This window comes from Salvelinus namaycush, chromosome 12, assembly GCF_016432855.1.
Source record: "Salvelinus namaycush isolate Seneca chromosome 12, SaNama_1.0, whole genome shotgun sequence".
Taxonomy (NCBI): Eukaryota; Metazoa; Chordata; class Actinopteri; order Salmoniformes; family Salmonidae; genus Salvelinus; species Salvelinus namaycush.
Genome location: NC_052318.1, coordinates 4,801,754 through 4,828,984, shown reverse-complemented (window position 1 = coordinate 4,828,984; position 27,231 = coordinate 4,801,754). Strand labels below are relative to the sequence as shown.

Genomic DNA, 27,231 nt, shown 5'->3' with positions numbered 1-27,231 from the left:
AGGTCCAGAAGAAACCCTAACCCCTCCTCCCTAGGCACTAGATCTGAAACAGCCTTATAGGTCCAGAAGAAACCCTAACCCCTCCTCCCTAGGCACTAGATCTGAAACAGCCTGATAGGTCCAGAAGAAACCCTAACCCCTCCTCCCTAGGCAATAGATCTGAAACAGCCTGATAGGTCCAGAAGAAACCCTAACCCCTCCTCCCTAGGCAATAGATCTGAAACAGCCTGATAGGTCCAGAAGAAACTCTAACCCCTCCTCCCTAGGCACTAGATCTGAAACAGCCTGATAGGTCCAGAAGAAACTCTAACCCCTCCTCCCTAGGCACTAGATCTGAAACAGCCTGATAGGTGGAAGCACCAGGGTAAATTCACTTTGAAGTAAATCTCAGCTCTGTTAAAAGTACACTAAAGAAAAACTATTATTGATCATAGTGATTCAGGTGTATCATTTAAAAACAGGTTAATATACCCCACTAACATTAGACAACTATACAGAAAGCTCTTAAATTGCTGAAGTATGTCATTCAAATCAATGATAAAAGACTAGTCAGATTGACTGACATCTGACACAGACATGGTTGCGTAGCAGATAGATCAGAGTACAGTGAACCAAGAGGTTGTGAATTCAAATTCCAGGTGAGGACATCTTGAATAATAATTATAAAGTATAAATGAACATGCACAATGTAATCATGTATGTCAAAGTGTGTAAATATTTAAGTTTAAAACACAATGTTAAAAACACTGTTGGTGTTAGTATCCCTATCCTTGCTAACAGACAAACACCTATGAATGGATCAGCTGTCACGTTCTGACCTTAGTTCCTTTTTTATGTCTCTATTTTGGTTTGGTCAGGGCGTGAGTTGGGGTGGGCATTCTATGTTTTGTTCTATGTTTTGTATTTCTGTGTTTGGTCTGGTATGGTTCCCAATCAGAGGCAGCTGTCAATCGTTGTCTCTGATTGAGAACCATACTTAGGTACCCTGTTCCCACCTGTGTTTGTGGGTAGTTGTTTCCTGTTTTGTGTTGTGTCACCTGATAGGACTGTTTCGTTTTTTCACCTTTGTTATTTTGTATTCAGTGTTCAGTTTAATAAATTTAACATGGACACGTACCACGCTGCATTTTGGTCCGATCCTTCCTATTCCTCATCAGACGAGGACGACGATCGTTACATCAGCGGTTCACCAATCAGGACCTTGATATGCTCGGCAACAGTAACAAGACATTATGTGTAATGAAATATTTGTTTGATACAAATGTTCTTGCAACATTCCCATAAAACTAGAACATTAAATATCTTATGTTCTGAGAACGTGGCAACCATGTTCTGTGTATGTTCTGTGTATGTATATACTGTACTCTATACCATCTACTGCATCTTGAGTAAGCCGTTCTGTACCATCACTCATTCATATATCTTTATGTACATATTCTTTATCCCTTTACACGTGTGTGTGTATAAGGTAGTAGTTGTGGAATTGTTAGGTTAGATTACTCGTTTGTTATTACTGCATTGTCGGAACTAGAAGCACAAGCATTTCGCTACACTCGCATTAACATCTGCTAACCATGTGTATGTGACAAATAAAATTTGATTTGATTTGATTTGATGTTTGGTGGGACATTGATGGAATATTCTCCTAACCCACAGAAAACCGGACACATGAATGTTCTTGCAACGTTCCAATGAAACATGTCTAGGTCATTAACATCTTAAGTTCTGAGAACATGGTAACCACGTTCTGGATAAGTTATATTTGACAAATAAGAGAATGGTCTATTGGAAATATTCCTTGCACATCATGGGAACATTCCTATGAAAACATTAGCTAATGGCCTAATGAGCCTCTTAAGGGAACATTCTCCAAAGTTATGGGAATGCTTGTTGTTAGCTGGGACTAACCTGCAGATAAACTAGAGAGAGAGACAAACGCTGTGCTCTATTTGTGTAGTGTTAGCGACGCATCACGCCACTGCAGCAGTGCAGATAAGCAAGTGAAACGTTGGGATTGGCAGGGAAAGCAGCCTGGGCTTCTATCAGCCCCCTTTTTCTGCTGGTCTCACAGATCTGCCTATCACAGCTTCTCTCAAATGTCGTACAAACGCAAATTACATTCCCGCAGTCTCTATTTGTGTACAGTGTACATTTTTGAACACCTGTATGCAGTCGTTGCTCAAGTGGATCTTGGTTCTTATATGGACCCTGTCTAGGTTAAGATGGTGAGCTTTTGTTGCGAAATGATAGATTTGTCTTCATTTTTACTATAGCAAACATATGTGTGAGATGGCAAGGCAGGAAGACAAGGGTTAATCTAATCACCCCCCCAGGACCGCACTGTGGGATGGAGTCGGTAGGAAGAGGAACTACCCACCACTCCCCCCCTGGGACTGCACTGTGGGATGCAGTCGGTCAGAAGAGGAGCCAGGGAACTCGATTCCAGTTCTAGAGTCACGGCGAGAACAAAGGATAAAACCCATCACGTAGCTACATACATCAAAAAGTCAAAAGTACTCAAAAGTAAACCTTTTATAGTCATCTTGTAGTCTGTGAGAGCAATCACACTGTACTACTTAGCACCTAAGGGGAACCATGTCTTGTCGTATAGTTACCAAACTATGCTCTGGAGTCTAGTCTTGAGGTGTCACAATACTGAGCAGGGCTATGTGGCTTCTCTAGCGCAGGGCCCGGTTCCATAAAGCATCTTAAGTTAATTTCCCCCTTATCTTTTCACTTAAAGTTTCCTTAACTTTAAGACAGTTGCACAACACATTGTATGGTAAGTTTCCCCCTTAAATTAAGTGAAAAAGTTAAGGGTTCCCTATGAGGTCCCTTAAGTGCTTCATTCAGTATGGATATCAATGTAAACAGCATTTGTGGAAGTGAATGTTGCTTTCTTCTGCCCTGGTTTCAAAAGGAAAACATCAACCAGCAAGTTAGCTAGGTAGCTAAACATTGGAAGTTGCACAATCCATAGCTACAAAGCTAGCTAGCTACCTACGCTGTAAGTTAGCTTGACGTGCTAGAATGTAATAGAAAAAAAGTTGAGAGAAAAGTTACAAAAATAAATGTTTTGTTATCTTCTTAATCAATTTGTTTCTCCTGTCTTGAATGTAGAAGTTTTATTTGGCGATCTCCCAAAATAAAAGCGATCTCTTTGATGAGACACTCATTCAGCGAATCAGGTCGTCTCCATGGTAACCAGAGACTCTTTCTGCATTTACATGCCTTCAAACTACCATAAAACCCTTAAATTATGTCCGTACCTAAGGAAATGTTTAACTGGCTCAATACAACGCCCTTAAACAATTCCAATAGGCAAGGGAAATTATACCTTAAGGGAAACACCCTGAGCTCTGGCTTCAGCGTTAAACAGAAAAACAGCCGTGATTAATCTCTGGTCATGTCCTGAAGAGTACATATGTCATGTAACCCCACGTACACACATATAACACAGACACAGAGTCACTGACATTAAGATTGGAGTGAAGTTTCCTAAAAGGCTTAAATAAATAACCAACGACTGTGCAATGCTATATCCAGGCAACAGGTGGGGCTCTCAGATCTGTCATGAAGAAGTCAGCAACCTTGAGTTCCTTGTTCAAGACTGAAGCGCTAAGACTAGCTAAATAAATCCACGGAGCATTTGTCCCGTTACCGGAAACATTTTACTCAATGAAACTATCTACGGTCAAAGAAGCCCTTCGGTGCCGATCATATACTGTGTACAATGAAGATAAGCAAGCAAGTTACACATGATGTAATTATATTTGTTCGTCTTCGGTTTCATGCTCTTCGGTCTGCGGCCTTTGTCCAGGGCACATCCACTGCTCCGACCAGACTCTGCATCATTAAACAGTTAACATATCCTTCTAGCTGCATCTGTTTCTGAAGGCACTGAAGATGAGTGAAGGTCACAGTTGAGTGGCTGCAAATTGAAGAGGTACACACGCACCACGGGCTCATTTCCCATAGGAGACCATTGCAGTCATATATGCCCATCCAAGCACAAAATGTGCATTGAGGAAATACAGTTTACAGAATTCAGCTTACACATGTAGAGGAGTTTCTGGCAGAATAACAAAAAATATATTTAACAGCTAAGAATACCAAATAATACTGTAGATTTAACAGCTAAGAATACCAAATAATACTGTAGATTTAACAGCTAAGAATACCAAATAATACTGTAGATTTAACAGCTAAGAATACCAAATAATACTGTAGATTTAACAGCTAAGAATAACAAATAATACTGTAGATTTAACAGCTAAGAATACCAAATAATACTGTAGATTTAACAGCTAAGAATAACACATAATACTGTAGATTTAACAGCTAAGAATACCAAATAATACTGTAGATTTAACAGCTAAGAATACCAAATAATACTGTAGATTTAACAGCTAAGAATAACACATAATACTGTAGATTTAACAGCTAAGAATAACAAATAATACTGTAGATTTAACAGCTAAGAATACCAAATAATACTGTAGATTTAACAGCTAAGAATAACACATAATACTGTAGATTTAACAGCTAAGAATACCAAATAATACTGTAGATTTAACAGCTAAGAATAACAAATAATACTGTAGATTTAACAGCTAAGAATAACAAATAATACTGTAGATTTAACAGCTAAGAATACCAAATAATACTGTAGATTTAACAGCTAAGAATACCAAATAATACTGTAGATTTAACAGCTAAGAAAACCAAACTCAAACACATCCACAGATGTTGTAGGACAATATATCATACCATATACAGTACGGCAACATAGTTAGAGACAAAATAGTAAAGCAAACTTTAATATGGACTAGTCTGACTATACACCATTTCAATTAATGTCACCCTGAACCCGAGATAGGTTACATCTAACAAGTATCCACAACATATCCACAAAGACTAAATAACAGCTAGGCAACTTGAAAAATATCTACAATAACACTTGCAGAGATGCTTGAGCTTGACATCAGTCCAACTGTGCTCTACCAGTGTATTGGGAGAGTATGTTGACGTCAAGCCTACTGTATAGTTTAACCTGCTCAAGAGGTTCCACTTGTAAAGACACAAAGAAACGTGAGAGAATGATGACCAGTACCTGAATGAGAGCTATACATGTAGACAAACTTGGTCCATTTGTAGTGATGAATCAGGGCGATGAGGGGCTCCTGAAGCTCCGGTCTCAGCTGGATCACAAACTGGTTGTTGGTTTCTATGGGGAAACTGGGTGTCACAAAGCAGACGTGGAGAGCCCCACAGAACGACATGAGCATGTTCATGGTCTTCCTGTCATACAATCCAATGATGGCATAGACTCCTTTGGAAAACTGTGAACAAACTGTGGAGAGGAAAAGTAAAAGAGGAGGAAAGATGAACATGTTAGGTTTATGGGAATTTCTGTTTCTGTTTATGCTGGTATTAAACCTTGGGTTGCACGGGCCTATTGCAACTTTCTGCCCTGTTTCTATAAAGTACATCAGACCGGCCTGGAGAGGGTGGGAGAACATGAAAAGATGAGAGCTCCGAGGGGTCACGCATCACAGTTCAACAAACAGGGGGAAGACAATTGTTGATAATGTGCTAGGGGTAAACAAGTTTAATTTTAAAACACATTTTGTATAATAAAACATGCAAACTGGATCAATAAATTAATAGATAAATAATTCAATAAGTACATAATTGGAAATCACACCAAGGGATGAAGAGATTAAGTGGTACAAAGATAAGTGCTATGTTAAAGTGCTTGATATAATACAATTAAATATTTTTAAAAAACGACAAAACCAGATTGAACAAATAAATACATTGTTTTATATTGAACTTCCTCCTCGTGTCGGTGGCCCCTCCAGCTCTCTTAATTAGGCCCTCACTAACTCCCACTGTCAATGCTTTATCCTCCTCTTTACCGTTCATACCAAGTGGAGCCAAGGTCTTAAATGTTGCTATCCACCTGGATTAGGGTTAGGGTAGGGTTAGGGTAGGGTTAGGGTTAGGGTAGGGTAGGGTAGGGTAGGGTAGGGTAGGGTAGGGTAGGGTTAGGGTTAGGGTAAGGGTAAGGGTAGGGTTAGGGTAGGGTATGGTTAGGGTAGGGTGGGGTTAGGGTAGGGTAGGGTTAGGGTAGGGTTGGGTTGGGTTAGGGTAGGGTTGGATCAGGGTAGGGTTAGGGTAGGGTAGGGTAAGGGTAGGGTGTGGTTAGGGTAGGGTGGGATGGGGTTAGGGTAGGGTTAGGGTTAGGGTAGGGTTAGGGTAGGGTTAGGGTTAGGGTTATGTTTAGGGATAGGGTAGGGTTAGGGTTAGGGTAGGGTTAGGGTAAGGTAGGGTTAGGGCAGGGTTAGGGTAGGGTAGGGTTAGGGTAGGGTTAGGGTTAGGGTAAGGGCAGGGTTAGGGTAGGGTAGGGTTAGGGTAGGGTTAGGGTAGGGTTAGGGTAGGGTTAGGGTTAGGGTAGGGTTAGGGTAAGGGTAAGGGTTAGGATAAGGGTTAGGGTAGGGTGGGGTGGGGTGGGGTTAGGGTAGGGTTATGGTAGGGTTAGGTGGAGAGGAAAAGGAAAGAGGAGAGGTGAACATGTGATTTGATTTGATTGCCATAATGGGACCCATGTCGTCGTTAAAGTTATACTTTTGACTCATCTCTTCATGGAACATTCTCCCAAGTGTCTTGATTATCATCCAGGTACTTCCATGTGCTTTTAGACAAACTTGAGTCCACTTTTTGGAGTGTAAGGGGGCAATAATTTTTTCACACAGGGGAATTGTGTGTTGTATAACTTTGTTAATTAAATAAATAAAATAAGTATATATTTTTTGTGTGTTATTTGTAAATGCAGGTTCCCTTGATCTAATATTAGTTTTGGTTGAAGATCTGATTACATTCAGTATAAAAAATATGCAAAAATCAAGAAAATCAGAAAGGGGCAAATACTTTTTCACAGCACTGTATAAACCGGGTTATAAAAATAAATGCAGTGCTATTTGAATGAGAACAGTGAGAAGAGATGGGGTAATTGGCACAACAGGAATGCAACGTAGTGCCATGGTGGTGACAGCTATCTTTGCAACCATTCATTGATGCTCTTAATAAGGTGTTGTTTTTTATCTTGTTCACGTCTCTATTTGTCTGTGTATATCTTTTCTTTCATTCCATAGTGAGGCTCAATCATTTCTGCACTGTCACTCATTGTGGCTTCTCTCTGCAAGTGGTTTGCTTGTTATCCAATAGAAGTAGGGATCTGAAAAGACAGGAGCTGCTGCCATAATATTATATGATAAAGAACTGCAGCAAAGGTGTCGTATACACACTGTCTATATCTATATAGAACGCTTTGATGTATATCACCTGCTAGCGAGTCAGCTGTCTTTATTCATCTAGACATGGCTGTTCACCTGCTAGCAAGTCAGCTGTCTTTATTCATCTAGACATGGCTGTTCACCTGCTATCAAATCAGCTGTCTTTATTCATCTAGACATGGCTGTTCACCTGCTATCAAATCAGCTGTCTTTATTCATCTAGACATGGCTGTTCACCTGCTAGCAAGTCAGCTGTCTTTATTCATCTAGACATGGCTGTTCACCTGCTAGCAAGTCAGCTGTCTTTATTCATCTAGACATGGCTGTTCACCTGCTTGCAAATCAGCTGTCTTTATTCATCTCGATTTGGCTGTTTACCTGCTAGCAAGTCAGCTGTCTTTATTAATCTAGACATGGCTGTTCACCTGCTAGCAAGTCAGCTGTCTTTATTCATCTAAACATGGCTGTTCAGTGAAGAAAGAAAACCAAAACAGTGATTCAAATCTACAAGATGAAGACTTGATCTGGAGAGCTTGTAAAAGTTTCTCTGTTGCACCTGTGTTCACAGGGAGAACGCTTTGTTATTGTTTGAACTTCAAAAATAAACCTAATTGGAATTACTCGTATTAAGCGGATTTGAATTTAGTTTCTTTCTGATTATACAGATGTAGGACCTTAGTTTGAGCCAGTTTGTTACAGCGGAATTTTTTTCCTGCAGCAACAGGAAATGGGAATTATTATGTGGATTATAATGAATGGATTTTTTTTGCAGGGATTGTACATTTTTCTTAAGGGCGAAATCAAGTCTGAAATTTCAAAGTGGAAATTACAAACTTCAGAAGCCTTTTTAAACCTCAAACCACATTTTTTTGGTGATCAAATTAAGATTCCACATCTGTATTTTGTGCAGATTTTTTTAGTCTTTTAGTCTTTACTGCGTATGCTATGTTGTTCCTATCTAAATCACAACCACATGTATCCTTGTAACAGCCAGGGCCATTTTTCCTCCAATGCAAAAGATACCAGAAGACTCTTTTATTATTATTTTCAAGATACACATCTTTCTCGCCAGGAGATACAAAGGCAATACAAGACTCGACAGTTATTTTATATCCTTGTCCCATGTACCTTTAATCTCTTTATCATCACCCTCCAGTGTATTTAAGTAGAGTACTCTAGCTATAACAAATTCATCCCACTGGGCACACCACATAATTTCAACGTGGAGAATTGGGTAACATTTGGTTTGATACGTTGATCAATGAGATTACAATCTATTTTCACCCACTCAAAAAGACAGTCAAACGTTTGTTGAATTCCAAATCTGTTACCACAATGCTTCAACCACCTAAAAGTACAACCAAATTCCAATGGAAAATCAATATCTGATTTTCGGTTTAGTTGTCAATTAAATGTGTTATCACTGCGCTGTCAAACATTTAAAAGCACAGCAAAGTTTAAATGGGAATACAATTTCAGATATTTTGTCAATTTATACAACAATTTAAAGTGTTATGACTGTGCTTCATTTAATAGCAAAACCAAATAACCCTGGATTGCAATTTAGATTCAAATTTAGATTATAAATACAGTTGAAGTCGGAAGTAAACTTACACTTAGGTTGGAGTCATTAAAACCTGTTTTTCAACCACTCAACAAGTTCCTTGTGAACAAACTATAGTTTTGGCAAGTCGGTTAGGACATCTACTTTGTGCATAACACAAGTAATTTTTCCAACAATTGTTTACAGACAGATTATTTCACTTATAATTCACTGTATCACAATTCCAGTGGGTCAGAAGTTTACATACACTAAGTTGACTGTGCCTTTAAACAGCTTGGAAAATCCCAGAAAATGATGTCATGGCTTTAGAAGCTTCTGATAGGCTAATTGACATCATTTGAGTCAATTGGAGGTGTACCTGTGGATGTATTTCAAGGCCTACCTTCAAACTCTTTGCTTGACATCATGGGAAAATCAAAATAAATCAGCCAAGACCTCAGAATTCTTTTTTTTAGACTTCCACAAGTCTGGTTCATCCTTGGGAGCAATTTCCAAACACCTGAAGGTACCACGTTCATCTGTACAAACAGTAGTATAAACACCATGGGACCACGCAGCCGTCATACCGCTCAGGAAGGAGACTGTCTCCTAGAGATTAATGTACTTTGGTGCAAAAAGGGCAAATCAATCCCAGAAAAACAGCAAAGGACCTTGTGAAGATGCTGGAAGAAACAGGTACAAAAGTATCTATATCCACAGTAGAGTCCTATATCGACATAACCTGAAAGGCCGCTCCGCAAGGAAGAAGCCACTGCTCCAAAACCGCCATAAAAAAGCCAGACTACGGTTTGCAACTGCACATGGGGACAAAGATCTTACTTTTTGGAGAAATGTCCTCTGGTCTGATGAACCAAAAATAAAACTGTTTGGCCGTAATGACCATCGTGATGTTCGGAGGAAAAAGGGGGAGGCTTGCAAGCCGATGAACACCATCCCAACCGTGAAGCACAGGGGTGGCAGCATCATGTTGTGGGGGTGCTTTGCTGCAGGAGGGACTGGTGCACTTCACAAAATAGATGGCATCATGAGGCAGGAAAATGATGTGGATATATTGAAGCAACATCTCAAGACATCAGTCAGGAAGTTAAAGCTTGGTCGCAAATGGGTCTTCCAAATGGACAATGACCCCAAGCATACTTCCAAAGTTGTGGCAAAATGGATTAAGGACAACAAAGTCAAGGTATTGGAATGGCCATCACAAAGCCCTGACCTCAATCCTATAGAACATTTGTGGCAGAACTGAAAAAGTGTGTGCGAGCAAGGAGGCCTACAAACCTGTCTCTGTCAGGAGGAATGGGCCAAAATTCACCCAACTTATTGTGGGAAGCTTATGGAAAGCTACCCGAAACGTTTGACCCAAGTTAAACAATTTAAAGGCAATGCTTCCAAATACTAATTGAGTGTATGTAAACTTCTGAACCACTGGGAATGTGAAAAGCTGAAATAAATCATTCTCTCTACTATTATTCTGACATTTCACATTCTTAAAATAAGGTGGTGATCCTAACTGACCTAAGACAGGGAATTTTTTACTAGGATTAAATGTCAGGAATTGTGAAAAACTGAGTTTAAATGTATTTGGCTAAGGTGTATGTTAACTTCCGACTTCAACCGTACTTGATGCATGCGGTCATTGTCATTTGAGATTCTGCACAGACTATTGTAGCATTTGTGAAGATCTCCACAGACCTAGGTCATCTTGAACATTGAACATCTATGATTTCATAAGAAGACACTTACTGTTACAGTAACCTTAAAATGTGGCCAGGGATGTGTTACTCATTTTAAAGTTGAATAAATACACTGAGTGTTCAAAACATTATGAACACCTTCCTACTATTAAATCCCCCCCCCCCCCCCCCCCCCCTTTTGCCCTCAGAACAGCCTCAATTCAAAGCCTTCCACAGGAATGCTCTTCTATGTTGACTCCAATGCTTCCCACAGATGTGTCAGGTTGGCTGGATGTCCTTTGGATGGTGGACCATTCTTGATACAAACGGGAAACTGTCGACCGTGAAAAATCCGGCAACGTTGCAGTTCTCTATATAAATCGGTACGCCTGGCACCTACTACCATACCTCGTTCAAAGGCACTTAAATATTTTGTCTTGCCTATTCACCCTCTGAATGGCAAACATACACAATCCATGTCTCAATCGTCTCAAGGCTTAAAAATCGTTCTTTAACCCGTCTCCTCCCTTTCATCTACCCTGATTGAAGTGGATTTAACAAGTGACATCAATAAGGGATCATAGCTTTCACCTGGATTCACCTGGTCAGTCTATGTCATGTAAAGAACAGGTGTTCTTATTGTTTTGTATATTCAGAATATATGTATTGTCTATTTTTAGTTTAATCCTGGACTGAATTTAAACAATAGATGTTGATTACTTCCCAAATGCCAAATAGGCCTAAATAGCCCCATTGATGATATATAATTGATAAAGTGTGATTATATTTCATTTGCTCTGTTCAACTTACCCTTTGGAATGACTTTGACAAGAACAGTGAATCTGTTAAGTGGAGGTTTCTCAACACTCATGCTCACAATAGCACATTAGTAAGTCAGTGACAAATATCAAAGCTGGGCTGGTTTAAAATCCTGGATGGGAGACTAAATTGGATAGCTGTAGATAAATCAACTCTCCAGCAGGAGGTGCTGTTCAGCTTATTATTATTTGGGGATTTTAGTGGATATTACGTTGATGATTTGATGTTGTTTCAAAGGTACACATTCAAGGTTTTTTATACAAGGTTTGTCTATGTTGAAAATTGGTTAACATGATGACATAATCATGTGGTTGACATTTCACAAAACAACAGTTCCAATGTATTTTCCACGTCACAATACGTTGACAAATTACATTGAAACCAATGTTGATTAAACCAGTTTGTGCCCAGTGGGCTATTCATGATAGCAGACCTTAGATTGTGCTCAGTGGAGGTTGGTTGCTCCACAGCCTGCACTCAGCAGTGAGAAAAACAGGTTTTTCTCCTGAGGGGTTTTTGGGAGATGCAGAACGCTCTGAAAGTGAATGATCCTCTCTGATTCTCTGGCTCCCCTGTGAAAACCAGCTGAGGGCAGCTGAGGCTCTCTCGTCTGGCAGCCTGCTCTCTAGCTGGTGAGATTTGCTTTGGCTACAGAGAGGATCAAATAAAGACTGTCCGTCCAGTTGGGACAGTCTTATGCAACCTTATCATTGCGGAAGCACGGCGTGTTGACAACAGTGATAATGCATATTGACTTTTAAGAGCATCGAGACAAGCCACTTTTCCAGGCAAGAACTGGAGCCAGACCTAATCATGAAGCAGAGCCAGAGCTCAATACAATTCACTTCTTAGGGCGAAACTCAGGCTCTTTACGTGAATTGTAATAATGGTAATCCCCTCATGTTCTGCAGGCTTTGGCACACAAAAAAAATGATATGTTACTGAGTTTATTGTGGTGAGATGTGGTGCTCTATCATTCTCACAACATATCAACCAAAGACACTGTCATTAGAGCCAGATTACACCAGACTATAGTTACATTATCATTAGTGCCAAATAACACCAGACTATAGCTACACAGTCATTAGCGGCATATTACACCATTATTTAGCTATACTGTCATTAGAGCCAGATTACACCAGACTATACCTACATTATCATTAGTGCCAGATTACACAATTTTATAGCTACACTATCATTAGAGTCAGATTACACCAGACTATAGCTACATAATCATTAGAGTCAGATTACACCAGACTATAGCTACATTATCATTAGAGTCAGATTACACCAGACTATAGCTACACTATCATTAGAGCCAGATTACATCAGACTATAGCTACACTATCATTAGAGCCAGATTACACCAGACTATAGCTACACTATCATTAGAGCCAGATTACACCAGACTATAGCTACATTATCATTAGAGCCAGATTACACCAGACTATAGCTACACTATCATTAGAGTCAGATTACACCAGACTATAGCTACACTATCATTAGAGCCAGATTACACCAGACTATACCTACACTATCATTAGAGCCAGATTACATCAGACTATACCTACATTAATCATTAGTGCCAGATTACACAATTTTATAGCTACACTATCATTAGAGTTAGATTACAACAGACTATAGCTACACTATCATTAGAGCCAGATTACACCAGACTATAGCTACACTATCATTAGAGCCAGATTACACCAGACTACAGTTACATTATCATTAGCACCAGATTACACCAGACTATAGTTACATTATCATTAGCACCAGATTACACCAGACTATAGTTACATTATCATTAGCACCAGATTACACCAGACTATAGTTACATTATCATTAGTGCCAAATAACACCAGACTATAGCTACACCACCATTAGAGCCAGATTACACCAGACTATAGCTACACTATCATTAGAGCCAGATTACACCAGACTATAGCTACCCCCCCCCCCCCTATTCTGCCTAGTAAGTGGTTGCTTCCTAGGTGCATCAAGGAGCAAAAATATGTTAGCAGGACGCTAGATACTCTAGTGCAGACAGTATCGTCAGGAGAGAGTTTCGAGTGACAGACACAGCATTTGATTTGATTTTAGTGACGGACAGGATTTACAGGAGGTATGTAGCCTATTGATTCCTTGTTGATGAATAAATAAAACAAAAGTGTTTTGTTGTTTCTCTGTAATACTAGCAACCAATTTGGCTTGGAGTTGGCTTCAGCTAGTCAGCTACATAAATTCCCAATCTCCCAATCTCATAACTAACTACCAAGCTATTTCAGGCTTTCAATCAAGTTAGAGTAGCTTGTCTCCAACGATCTTAGCTGTCATGCCTGCTGGCAAGGTTGCTAGACTTTAGAAAATACTAAAATGTCTTTAATTATTGGGTTATGATGGTATATACCAGTGTGGCAGTTGTACTAAACTTAAAAGGCTTAGAAGTTCAGAATTAATTAAAATTATAATTGAACAGGTAATGAGGTATGCTTAGATAACCTACGCCGAATTTTTGTACTTTTTTTTTTTACATAGAATTAGGCATAATAATTATGTCTCTAGATTGCAGGAAAAAGCTGTTTCAGGTGTTTGAAAGATTCTAAATTCTCTGACTTCCAAAAGGGGCAAAGCCCCCCTCCAGATAACCCCTCCCTCTATCCTTACGTACTTCGTGCCACCTCTAATATAATGGGTGCATAATTCATGGGAATTTATAATTATTAATGGGCAATTTTGTAGGGGTTAAAACATTTTTCTTCAGGGAAAATCAAGTCTGACAGACATCAGAAGCCTTTTCAAACCGCAAATACACATTTTTTAAGTCCTCCTTCAACAAGGTGATCAAATAAAGATACTACATCTGTAATTTACCCAGTGTAAGAAGGATACAGACCAAGGTTATTATAGTAAACTAAAACTGAAACTAATACAAAAACTGAAATAAAATAATTAACAAACCTGTTTGAAAAACTTAAACAATACTGAGACTATTATATTTGACTCCAAAACGAACTAAAATAAAAACCATCATCAATTATGTTCAATTGTTGTTTTTTTCCTAAACTTTGGGCAAAAATCGAATGGGGTTTTCAATTGAGTTTTGGGGGGATTTTCAAACTACTGAATCTGGTGTGTAACTGCTGCCAGTAGAGGGTGAGGTTTCAAATAGAGCTCTCTTGTGCATCACTATCACTAGCTAAACAAGGATAAAACAGCTAGGCAGCTAACTTGATTCTTCTCACAAGTTAAAAAGGCATTGGATTGGTGTAAACCCCTATACATCAGTGGTGTAAACATGGGCGAGAGAGAGTTTCCTTCAATCATATTTTTGCAACCGGTCTTTTAAATCCAAGTCACATTGAGATTGACTTTTTAATTTAAACCTAACATGTGATCTGACCCATCACCTTATGTATTGCTGCCCCCCAGTTGCAGGAAGTGAAATCCCCCCCCCAACAAAACAAAAACACTATACAGCACAACGTCTCCTAGCCTCCCAGGTATGCTTTAAAGAATGTCCCTACCGCTATAAATGAAACTAAAAAATATAAAAACTCATTAGAAATATTTGTATACAACTATAATTAAATAAAAACTAGCATCTCAGGTCTAAAAAAAAATATATTTAAAAAAATATTTTTTTATATATTAAAACACATATCTATTATAACCTTGATACAGACATAATGTCAGTTAATGTGCTGCGTTCCCCCTTTAGCTCACATCCCTACAGAGGTCTGGAATATGGCCACCAGCCATACTATGTATAGCCAAAGACTTAAAGAGGTCATATACTGTAACACGCTGAGCAGACTGAAGAAACAGACAGGATATCTGAACAACCGAGCACTCCAGAGACCAGCTGTCCTCGTCCTCTCTGGCCTTGGTCCTGTTCCTGTCGGCAAATTCTATCAAGCTAATGAGATATCTGTCACATACAATCAACACAGAAACACCCTAAAACCAACCTATTCCACACACAGAGGGATAAATGCCCAAGTGTGACAGCACTTTATTTCTAAATAACCCAGAGCTGCTAATAGTTGCTACAGGACCTGCAGCTGGTCCTAGCTTCAAACACGATGCCTCACAATCTGTAGGTGCTATGTGATTCAGAACCTTTAGTGATGGTTCTAATAACAACAACAACAACAATAATAACAATAACAACAATAATAGTAACAATAATAACAATAACAACAATAACAACAATAATAACAATAACAATAATAACAATAATAACAATAACAACGATAATAATAATAATAATAACAATAACAACAACAATAATAATAACAATAATATCGATAACAATGATAACAACAATAGTAATAATAATAACAACAATAATAATAATGACAATAATGACAATAATAACAACAATAGTAATAACAATAATAACAATAACAACAATAATAATAATAACAATAATAACGATAACAATAATAACAACAACAACAATAATAATAATAATAATAATAATAGCAATAACAACAATACTACTACTACTACTACTAATAATAATAATAATACAAATACTACTACTACTACTACTAATAATAGAAATACTAATAATAATAATAATAATAATAGAAATACTACTACTACTAATAATAATAATACATTGTATATAGCAGATGCCATTCAGGACACTGAAGGACACCTTTCATTAAAAGGCAGTGTGTGGAGAAAGACAGTCAGGAATGTGTGTTAGTTATAAAGCCCCTGGGAAGGAGGGAAGAGGAGATGGAGAGAGGCTTCCTGTTCTCCATGTGTATAATATAAACCCTGCTATCATCACGCAGGCTCTTGTGGGCTGTGGTTGAGTGACATGACTGGGACATCTGGCCTGGCTGCATGTCACCATCGTGAAGGAGGTGACATGAGTTGAGAGGATGACCACAAGCAATCTCTGACCGATGAAAGACACTGGACAACCTGGCACGACGTGCTAGTAGTGTGGGTCAGTGAATAGGGGCCCGGACTGAATTTATTTGTGCATGTCTCGTACTGCTGGAACGCATAGTCCTACACATGTATTGAAAAAAACACTGTGTCCCCCACCGAAAAAATACAAGGCTCCTAAAAACAGATGTTACCATATGCTCAAACTGAGAGAGGCTGACTGTATACAGGAACATTGGAATTGCACTTGTGAAGGATTAGTCCAGATGCCCTCTTCATGTGAATCACACACACACACACACACACACACACACACACACACACACACACACACACACACACACACACACACACACACACACACACACACACACACACACACACACACACACACACACATTCATAATTTGACAACATGCTCACTTTGTTTTATCCAGACATATTGTGCATGAATTCCCTTGGACCTCAAGAGTTACCAAAATCAATTGCTTTTCTAGGCATAAACAATGAGGTGCTGTCACGTTCCTGACCGGTTTTCTGTTATTTTGTATGTGTTTGACGGTCAGGGCGTGAGTTTGGGTGGGTAGTCTATGTTATGTGTTTCTATGTTTGTTAAAGGGTGACCTGATATGGTTCTCAATTAGAGGCAGGTGGTTTTCATTTCCTCTGATTGAGAGCCATATTAAGGTAGGTGTTTTCACATTGTTTGTTGTGGGTGGTTGTTTCCTGTATCTGTGTTTGTTGCACCATACGGGACTGTATCGTTCGTTCGTTTTGTTTGTAGTCAGTACTGGTTCGTTCGTTCTTCGTTACGTGTAAGTTCGTAGTCCAGGTCTGTCTACGTCGTTTGTTATTTTGTTAGTTATTCAAGTATAGTTCGTTTTTTGTCTTGTTAAATAAATTCATTATGTCCTATTCCAACGCTGCATATTGGTCATCTGATCCGTCTCGCCTCTCCTCGTCCGAGAAGGAGGAAGCCCGTTACAGAACCACCCACCGAACCAGGACCAAGCAGCGGGACTGCGAGCAGTGGAATACGAAACAGGAATCCTGGACATGGGAAGAAGTATTGGAGGGAAAAGGACACTGGGCTCATATTGGGGAATATCGCCGCGCTCGTGAGGAGATGGAAGCAGCGAGAGCCCAGGAGCGGTGGTATGAGGAGGCAGCAAGGAGACGTGGCTGGAAGCCCGCGAAGAAACCCCAAAAATTTCTTGGGGGGGGGGGCTAAGAGGTAGTGGGCCAAGGGCAGGTAGGAGACCTGCGCCCACTTCCCAGGCTAACCGTGGAGAGCGGGAGTACGGGCAGACACCGTGTTACGCAGTAGAGCGCACGGTGTCTCCTGTACGTGTTCATAGCCCGGTGCGGGTTATTCCACCTCCCCGCACTGGTAGGGCTAGATTGAGCATTGAGCCAAGTGCCATGAAGCCGGCTCTACACATCTGGCCACCAGTGCGTCTCCTCGGGCCGGCTTACATGGCACCAGCCTTACGCATGGTGTCCCCGGTTCGCCTACATAGCCCGGTGCGGGTTATTCCACCTCCCCGCACTGGGCGGGCGACGGGGAGCATTCAACCAGGTAAGGTTGGGCAGGCTCAGTGCTCAAGGGAGCCAGTACGCCTGCACGGTCCGGTATTTCCGGCGCCACCTCCCCGCCCCAGCCCAGTACCACCAGTGCCTACTCCACGCACCAGGCTTCCAGTGCGTTTCCAGAGCCCTGTTCCTCCTCCACGCACTCTCCCTATGGTGCGTGTCTCCAGCCCAGTGCCTCCAGTTCCGGCACCACGCACTAAGCCACCTGTGCGTCTCCAGAGCCCTGTACACACTGTTCCTTCTCCCCGTACTCGTCCTGATGTGCGTGCCCTCAGGCCGGTGCCACCAGTGCCGGTACCACGCACCAGGTCCATAGTGCGTTTTGAGAGTCCAGTGTGCCCTGTCCCTGCTCCCCGCACTAGCCTGAAGGTGCGTGTCCTTAGCCCGGTGCCTCCAGTTCCGGCACCACGCACCAGGCCTACAGTGCGCCTCATCCGGCCATCTGAGCCATCCGTCTCCCCAGTGCCATCTGAGCCATCCGTCTCCCCAGCGCCATCTGAGCCATCCGTCTCCCCAGCGCCATCTGAGCCATCCGTCTCCCCAGCGCCATCTGAGCCATCCGTCTCCCCAGCGCCATCTGAGCCATCCGTCTCCCCAGCGCCATCTGAGCCATCCGTCTGCCCAGTGCCGTCTGAGCCATCCGTCTGTCCCGAGCCATTAGAGCCGCCCGTCTGTCCCGAGCCGTTAGTCAGTCAGGAGCCGCTAGAGCCATTCGTCAGTCAGGATCTGCCAGAGCCGCCAACCAGACAGGATCTGCCAGAGCCGCCAACCAGACAGGATCTGCCAGAGCCGCCAACCAGACAGGATCTGCCAGAGCCGCCAACCAGACAGGATCTGCCAGAGCCGCCAACCAGACAGGATCTGCCAGAGCCGCCAACCAGACAGGATCTGCCAGAGCCGCCAGCGAGCCATGAGCGTCCAGAGCCGTCAGCCAGCCATGAGCGTCCAGAGCCGTCAGCCAGCCATGAGCGTCCAGAGCCGTCAGCCAGCCATGAGCGTCCAGAGCCGTCAGCCAGCCATGAGCTGCCCCTCAGCCCAGAGCTGCTATTTATCCAGAACTGCCCCTCAGTCCAGAGCTGTCTCTCTGTCCGGAGCTGCCCTTCAGTCCGGAGTTGCCCCTCTATCCTGAGCTACCTCTCTATCCTGACCTACCTCTCTGTCCTGAGCTATCTCTCTGTCCTGAGCTACCTTATCCCGGTGCTGCCCCTTGTCCCGGTGCTGCCCCTTATCTTAAGGTTACCCTTTAAATTAAGTGGGTGTAATATGAGGGTGGTCATTCTAAGGGGGAGACGTAAGCTGGGATTGACTATGGTGGGGTGGGGACCTCGCCCAGAGCCTGAGCCACCACCGTGGTCAGACGCCCACCCAGACCCTCCCCTAGACTTTTGGTGGTGCGTTCGGAGTACGCACCTTGAGGGGGGGGTTATGTCACGTTCCTGACCGGTTTTCTGTTATTTTGTATGTGTTTGACGGTCAGGGCGTGAGTTTGGGTGGGTAGTCTATGTTATGTGTTTCTATGTTTGTTAAAGGGTGACCTGATATGGTTCTCAATTAGAGGCAGGTGGTTTTCATTTCCTCTGATTGAGAGCCATATTAAGGTAGGTGTTTTCACATTGTTTGTTGTGGGTGGTTGTTTCCTGTATCTGTGTTTGTTGCACCATACGGGACTGTATCGTTCGTTCGTTTTGTTTGTAGTCAGTACTGGTTCGTTCGTTCTTCGTTACGTGTAAGTTCGTAGTCCAGGTCTGTCTACGTCGTTTGTTATTTTGTTAGTTATTCAAGTATAGTTCGTTTTTTGTCTTGTTAAATAAATTCATTATGTCCTATTCCAACGCTGCATATTGGTCATCTGATCCGTCTCGCCTCTCCTCGTCCGAGAAGGAGGAAGCCCGTTACAGGTGCCTTTGTTTAGAATCAATGTAAAAAATGCTGCTGCTGCACCAGACACGTCACTCATTCATCTCTACTCTAGCCACACCTTTAGGCAGGAGACAATGATTTTTATTTTTATTTCACCTTTATTTAACCAGGTAGGCCAGTTGAGAACAAGTTCTCATTTACAACTGCGACCTGGCCAAGATAAAGCAAAGCAGTGCGGCAAAAACAACAACACAGAGTTACACATAAACAAACGTACAGTCAATAACACAAAATAAAATAACAATATAAAAATCTATGTGCAGTGTGTGCAAATGTAGAAGAGTAGGGAGGTAAGGCAATTAATAGGCCCTAGAGGCGAAAATAAATACAATTTAGCATTAATACTGGAGTGATAGATGTGCAGATGATGATGTGCAAGTAGAGATACTGGGGTGAAAAAGATCAAGAGGGTAAGTAATAATATGGGGATGAGGTAGTCGGGTGTGCTATTTACAGATTGACTGTGTACAGGTACAGTGATAGGTAAACTGCTCTGACAGCTGATGCTTAAGGTTAGAGAGGGAGATATAAGACTCCAGCTTTAGAGATTTTTGCAACTTGTTGCAGTCATTGGCAGCAGAGAACCGGAAGGAAAGGCGGCCAAAGGAAGTGTTGGCTTTGGGGATGACCAGTGCAATATACCTGCTAGAGCACTGGAGCGTGTGCTACGCGAATCTATGGCACACAATAGAGAGACAGTAGTCTGAGACTGACAAGAATACAAATCACCCAAACTATAAGAGCAGGCCAGGAGGTTAAGGCCACACAATATCTATACCTGGAGTGCAGCACATGTGCACTGTAGAGGGCAACAACATGTAGCCTTCAATGCCTTTACCCTTGAGGGACGGGCCGTGCCATGCCTAGAGCTCAGTGCTCTCCCCAGCTGGACAACACCACAGGCTCCCGCTGAACAACACCACAGGCTCCCGCTGGTCAACACCACAGGCCCCCGCTGGACAACACCACAGGCTCCCGCTGGACAACACCACAGGCTCCCACTGGACAACACCACAGGCTCCGGCTGGACAACACCACAGGCTCTGGCTGGACAACACCACAGGCTCGCGCTGGACAACACCACAGGCTCTGGCTGGACAACACCACAGGCTCTGGCTGGACAACACCACAGGCTCTGGCTGGTCAACACCACAGGCCCCCGCTGGACAACACCACAGGCTCTGGCTCCTGATCAAGAATGCTGCTCCCACAGAATCACATTCTTGTCATTTTCTACCAACTGACAACCCACTTGGAACACAGTGGTTGAATTTACATTGTTTCAACGTGATTTGTCAACGTATTGGAATCAACGAGGAAAACAAAAGTTATCAACCAGTACTGTTTTCATCTCATTTCAACCTGCGTTTTAAACATTGAAATTAGGGTAAATCTTCAACTTAAATAGATTGATTTAACCTGACTAACGGATTGTTACATCAATCTAATGTCAACATAATCATCAGAACTATGTATAAGTTGAAAATGCATTGAACATTTCACATGGAAATGTCAAAAATCTTTTTAAATCCTATATTCAATATACAGTATTTTGGGTGATTGAAAATATGTTGAATTTCATATTTGATTAAACATATGTTATTTACCTTGTTTCAATGTTGATATTAAAATGGTACGTTTGAATCGACGTCATTGTTCCAACATCATGGCCGTGAACCTAAATAAAGACTGAAGCCAGAGTCCAACGATTCCTTCCTGAACACTGACTCCTACTGGTATAAAGAGGGGTAATGCACTGCAGTGAGAATACCTCTATCATCCAGATACCTACAGTACCTCTACATACACTGCTTAGCTTTGGAACACGGGAAAGGGAAAGGGGGATACCTAGTCAGTTGTACAACTGAATGCTTTCAACTGAAATGTGTCTTCTGCATTACATTTATTTTTATTTTTTATTTAACCTTTATTTAACTAGGCAAATCAGTTAAGAACAAATTCTAATTTACAATGACGGCCTACCAAAAGGCAAAAGGCCTCCTGTGGGGACGGGGGGGGGGGGCTGGGATTATTAAAAAATACTATAAATACAATAGAAATATAGGACAAAATACACATCACGACAAGAGAGACAACACAACACTACATGAAGAAAGACTTAAGATAACAACATAGCAAGGCAGCAACACATGACAACACAGCATGGTAGCAACACAACATAACAACAACATGGTAGCAACACAACATGGTAGCAGCACAAAACATTGTACAAACATTATTGGGCACAGACAACAGCACAAAGGGCAAGAAGGTAGAGACAACAATACATCACGCAAAGCAGCCACAACTGTCAGTAAGAGTGTCCATGATTGAGTCTTTGAATGAAGAGATTGAGATAAAACTGTCCAGTTTGAGTGTTTGTTGCAGCTCGTGCCAGTCGCTAGCTGCAGCGAACTGAAAAGAGGAGCGACCCAGGGATGTGTGTGCTTTGGGGACCTTTAACAGAACGTGACTGGCAGAACCCAACCCCTATGAATCAGAGGTGCGGGGGGCTGCCTTAATCGACATCCGCGTCTTCGGCGCCCGGGGAACCGTCAGCTGTGTTGAACAACTTTAAAAACTGATCAGCTTCCATACTCCTTTGTACGGACTACCTTAATAATATTGAAAAGTTGAAAAGTAACGCCTAACTTTTCTTACACAAGCTGTATGTTGAAAGTACATTCGGAGTGAGGTTGGGTTTATGTAAGCTACATTGACATCTGATTTTCCCAGAGGACACCATCGTTTCAACGTGAAACTAGGTATACTATCATTGGTCCAGTGTGTGCCCAGTGGGGATGTCTTGCCACAACCAGCCTTTTGAGGCTGGCTATCATCTGAATACCTGCTAATCTCCTCGACATGTTAATCTAAAGCATTACAGGCCTAAAAATAGAATTCCTTTGTGTGATTACAACCACAGGAGAACACGTGTACTACTTCTGCTAAACACTGGCAATCCCCTTCCTACTTAAATTGATTTTTTGACAACTGAACTCCCCTTTCACTCTACCCCAGAGTTAATTCCACATATTCACTACTCTTAACTGAAGAAAATAATCTGTTTAGTTATGATACAATGAATAATAGATTGAATGGGTTTGTTGAGGCAAGGCCCCGCTAAACGATTCACATAAAAGGCACAAGCTCCATAGAGACAGCGACATCACTTATATGCAACCATCTCAAGCTACAGTATATCAGGGCAATCACACAGGCTTAGTTCTGTATTTCACACACACACACACACACACACACACACACACACACACACACACACACACACACACACACACACACACACACACACACACACACACACACACACACACACACACACACACACACACACACATACACATTGCCCTTTAACATGATAGTCTGTCTACCTGTGTTATTTCACCCCTGCCATGAGGGAAAACAGATGTGTACTGTAAACATGCTGTTCCCCACGTCCACCACACCACCACACACACACATGCTGTAGGCTACAGTTTCTCCTACAGCCGAAAGAATTGACTTCAACTTAGTGATAGCACTACACCATGTATATCTAATTGGGGATAATCCAACTGGAATGGTTTCTTGCCAAGGTGGAGGCACTCAGTTAACCGCTCCACTGTCACTCATCAAAGTCAACTTATCTCACAAGAAGCAAACGGATCACACCAAGCTCAGTCTGTTTTGGGGGATTGCCCAACATTGTGTGACATGATGTATTTTTATGCAAACACAAAACAAATGACTAGAAAATACCCCAGCAATTATTTCCATTCTTCGCTCAACCAATCTGTAAATTGCTGATAAGGACAATATTGGCGCTAACATAGAAAGTTGGAATCTAAATGAAACATGCCTCACTACCAACAGCACATTGGAAATGTATGAGTTTGTTGCCTTAATTGTAATTATCCTCAATGGCAGATTATGGTAATGTTTTTTTTCACTGGAGGGCATTGTGACTAATACCTCAATTTGCATGAATAATCCAATGGCATGTCTGTATAGCAGTTCATCCAGTGATAAAACACCTACAGTGACATGTCTGTATAGCAGTTCATCCAGTGATAAAACACCTACAGTGACATGTCTGTATAGCAGTTCATCCAGGGATAAAACACCTACAGTGACATGTCTGTTTAGCAGTTCATCCAGTGATAAAACACCTAGTGACATGTCTGTATAGCAGTTCATCCAGGGATAAAACACCTACAGTGACATGTCTGTATAGCAGTTCATCCAGGGATAAAACACCTACAGTGACATGTCTGTTTAGCAGTTCATCCAGTGATAAAACACCTAGTGACATGTCTGTTTAGCAGTTCATCCAGTGATAAAACACCTACAGTGACATGTCTGTTTAGCAGTTCATCCAGTGATAAAACACCTAGTGACATGTCTGTTTAGCAGTTCATCCAGTGATAAAACACCTACAGTGACATGTCTGTTTAGCAGTTCATCCAGTGATAAAACACCTACAGTGACATGTCTGTATAGCAGTTCATCCAGTGATAAAACACCTACAGTGACATGTCTGTTTAGCAGTTCATCCAGTGATAAAACACCTACAGTGACATGTCTGTTTAGCAGTTCATCCAGTGATAAAACACCTACAGTGACATGTCTGTATAGCAGTTCATCCAGTGATAAAACACCTACAGTGACATGTCTGTATAGCAGTTCATCCAGTGATAAAACACCTACAGTGACATGTCTGTATAGCAGTTCATCCAGTGATAAAACACCTACAGTGACATGTCTGTATAGCAGTTCATCCAGTGATAAAACACCTACAGTGACATGTCTGTATAGCAGTTCATCCAGTGATAAAACACCTACAGTGACATGTCTGTATAGCAGTTCATCCAGTGATAAAACACCTACAGTGACATGTCTGTTTAGCAGTTCATCCAGTGATAAAACACCTACAGTGACATGTCTGTATAGCAGTTCATCCAGTGATAAAACACCTACAGTGACAGGTCTGTATAGCAGTTCATCCAGTGATAAAACACCTACAGTGACATGTCTGTTTAGCAGTTCATCCAGTGATAAAACACCTACAGTGACATGTCTGTATAGCAGTTCATCCAGTGATAAAACACCTACAGTGACATGTCTGTATAGCAGTTCATCCAGTGATAAAACACCTACAGTGACATGTCTGTATAGCAGTTCATCCAGGGATAAAACACCTACAGTGACATGTCTGTTTAGCAGTTCATCCAGTGATAAAACACCTAGTGACATGTCTGTTTAGCAGTTCATCCAGTGATAAAACACCTACAGTGACATGTCTGTATAGCAGTTCATCCAGTGATAAAACACCTACAGTGACATGTCTGTATAGCAGTTCATCCAGTGATAAAACACCTACAGTGACATGTCTGTATAGCAGTTCATCCAGTGATAAAACACCTACAGTGACATGTCTGTTTAGCAGTTCATCCAGTGATAAAACACCTACAGTGACATGTCTGTTTAGCAGTTCATCCAGTGATAAAACACCTACAGTGACATGTCTGTATAGCAGTTCATCCAGTGATAAAACACCTACAGTGACATGTCTGTATAGCAGTTCATCCAGTGATAAAACACCTACAGTGACATGTCTGTATAGCAGTTCATCCAGTGATAAAACACCTACAGTGACATGTCTGTATAGCAGTTCATCCAGTGATAAAACACCTACAGTGACATGTCTGTTTAGCAGTTCATCCAGTGATAAAACACCTACAGTGACATGTCTGTATAGCAGTTCATCCAGTGATAAAACACCTACAGTGACATGTCTGTTTAGCAGTTCATCCAGTGCAGTGATAAAACACCTACAGTGACATGTCTGTTTAGCAGTTCATCCAGTGATAAAACACCTACAGTGACATGTCTGTATAGCAGTTCATCCAGTGATAAAACACCTACAGTGACATGTCTGTTTAGCAGTTCATCCAGTGATAAAACACCTACAGTGACATGTCTGTATAGCAGTTCATCCAGTGATAAAACACCTACAGTGACATGTCTGTATAGCAGTTCATCCAGTGATAAAACACCTACAGTGACATGTCTGTTTAGCAGTTCATCCAGTGATAAAACACCTACAGTGACATGTCTGTTTAGCAGTTCATCCAGTGCAGTGATAAAACACCTACAGTGACATGTCTGTTTAGCAGTTCATCCAGTGATAAAACACCTACAGTGACAGGTCTGTATAGCAGTTCATCCAGTGATAAAACACCTACAGTGACATGTCTGTTTAGCAGTTCATCCAGTGATAAAACACCTACAGTGACATGTCTGTATAGCAGTTCATCCAGTGATAAAACACCTACAGTGACATGTCTGTATAGCAGTTCATCCAGTGATAAAACACCTACAGTGACATGTCTGTTTAGCAGTTCATCCAGTGATAAAACACCTACAGTGACATGTCTGTATAGCAGTTCATCCAGTGATAAAACACCTAGTGACATGTCTGTATAGCAGTTCATCCAGTGATAAAACACCTACAGTGACATGTCTGTTTAGCAGTTCATCCAGTGATAAAACACCTACAGTGACATGTCTGTATAGCAGTTCATCCAGTGATAAAACACCAGCTGATGCACACATTAAGAGTGCATGCCCAGATTCTCATTAAAACCACAGTCAGTTGTTAGGAAACTTAGGAAACTTAGGAAACTTCTTCATTCAATGAGAATTATCTTCCAGTACAATGTGTAATTCCACAAAAAAATAATCCAAGACTGATAAACCATATTCCATTCTACACTATCCATCTTTATCTGTGTGTGCCTGTGAAACGATTGATAATTCTAGACACCATTGATTACTGAACTACAGTATTACATTCAATCATTGAAACAGGTTTCTCAACCTTAAACCAGTCTTTTGAATAAACAGTAAAATGTGACACCCTTAAAAACAGAAATGAGGGAGCAAACTGGGTGATTGCAGAAGGGTAAGATGGCATTACATTAACTTTAAATTGGCTTGAGGGAATGTCGGGTTTGTCTAGAAAGATAATCATGTCCCTGTTGAACTGCTGTGCCACTCTCTCCCTAACCTCCCTCCATTTCTCTCTCTCCCTAACCTCCCTCCATTTCTCTCCCTCCCTCTCCCTCCCTCCCTCCCTCCCTCCCTCCCTCCCTCCCTCCCTCCCTCCCTCCCTCCCTCCCTCCCTCCCTCCCTCCCTCCCTCCCTCCCTCCCTCCCTCCATTTCTCTCTCTCTCTCCCTCCCTCCCACCATTTCTCTCTCTCTCTCCCTCCCTTTCTCTCCCTCCCTTTCCCTCCCTCCCTCCCTCCCTCCCTCCCTCCCTCCCTCCCTCCCTCCCTCCCTTTCTCTCTCTCCCTCCCTCCATCCATTTCTCCCTCCCTCCATTTTTCTCTCTCTCTCTCTCTCCTTCCCTCCCTCCATTTCTCTCTCTCCCTCCCTCCCTTCCTTTCTCTCCCTCCC

At 41.7% G+C, this 27,231-nt stretch overlaps 1 protein-coding gene across 1 annotated transcript in view; it reads right to left on the bottom strand.

The window, feature by feature from the left end:
* The window catches only part of LOC120056419 (glutamate receptor 1-like), a 96,001-nt gene that overhangs the window by 63,339 nt on the left and 5,431 nt on the right, over nt 1–27,231 (bottom strand). The window contains exon 3 of the mRNA XM_039004575.1: nt 5,114–5,353. Within this exon, the coding sequence (XP_038860503.1) occupies nt 5,114–5,353 (240 nt within the window). The remainder of the gene's footprint in view (nt 1–5,113; nt 5,354–27,231) is intronic.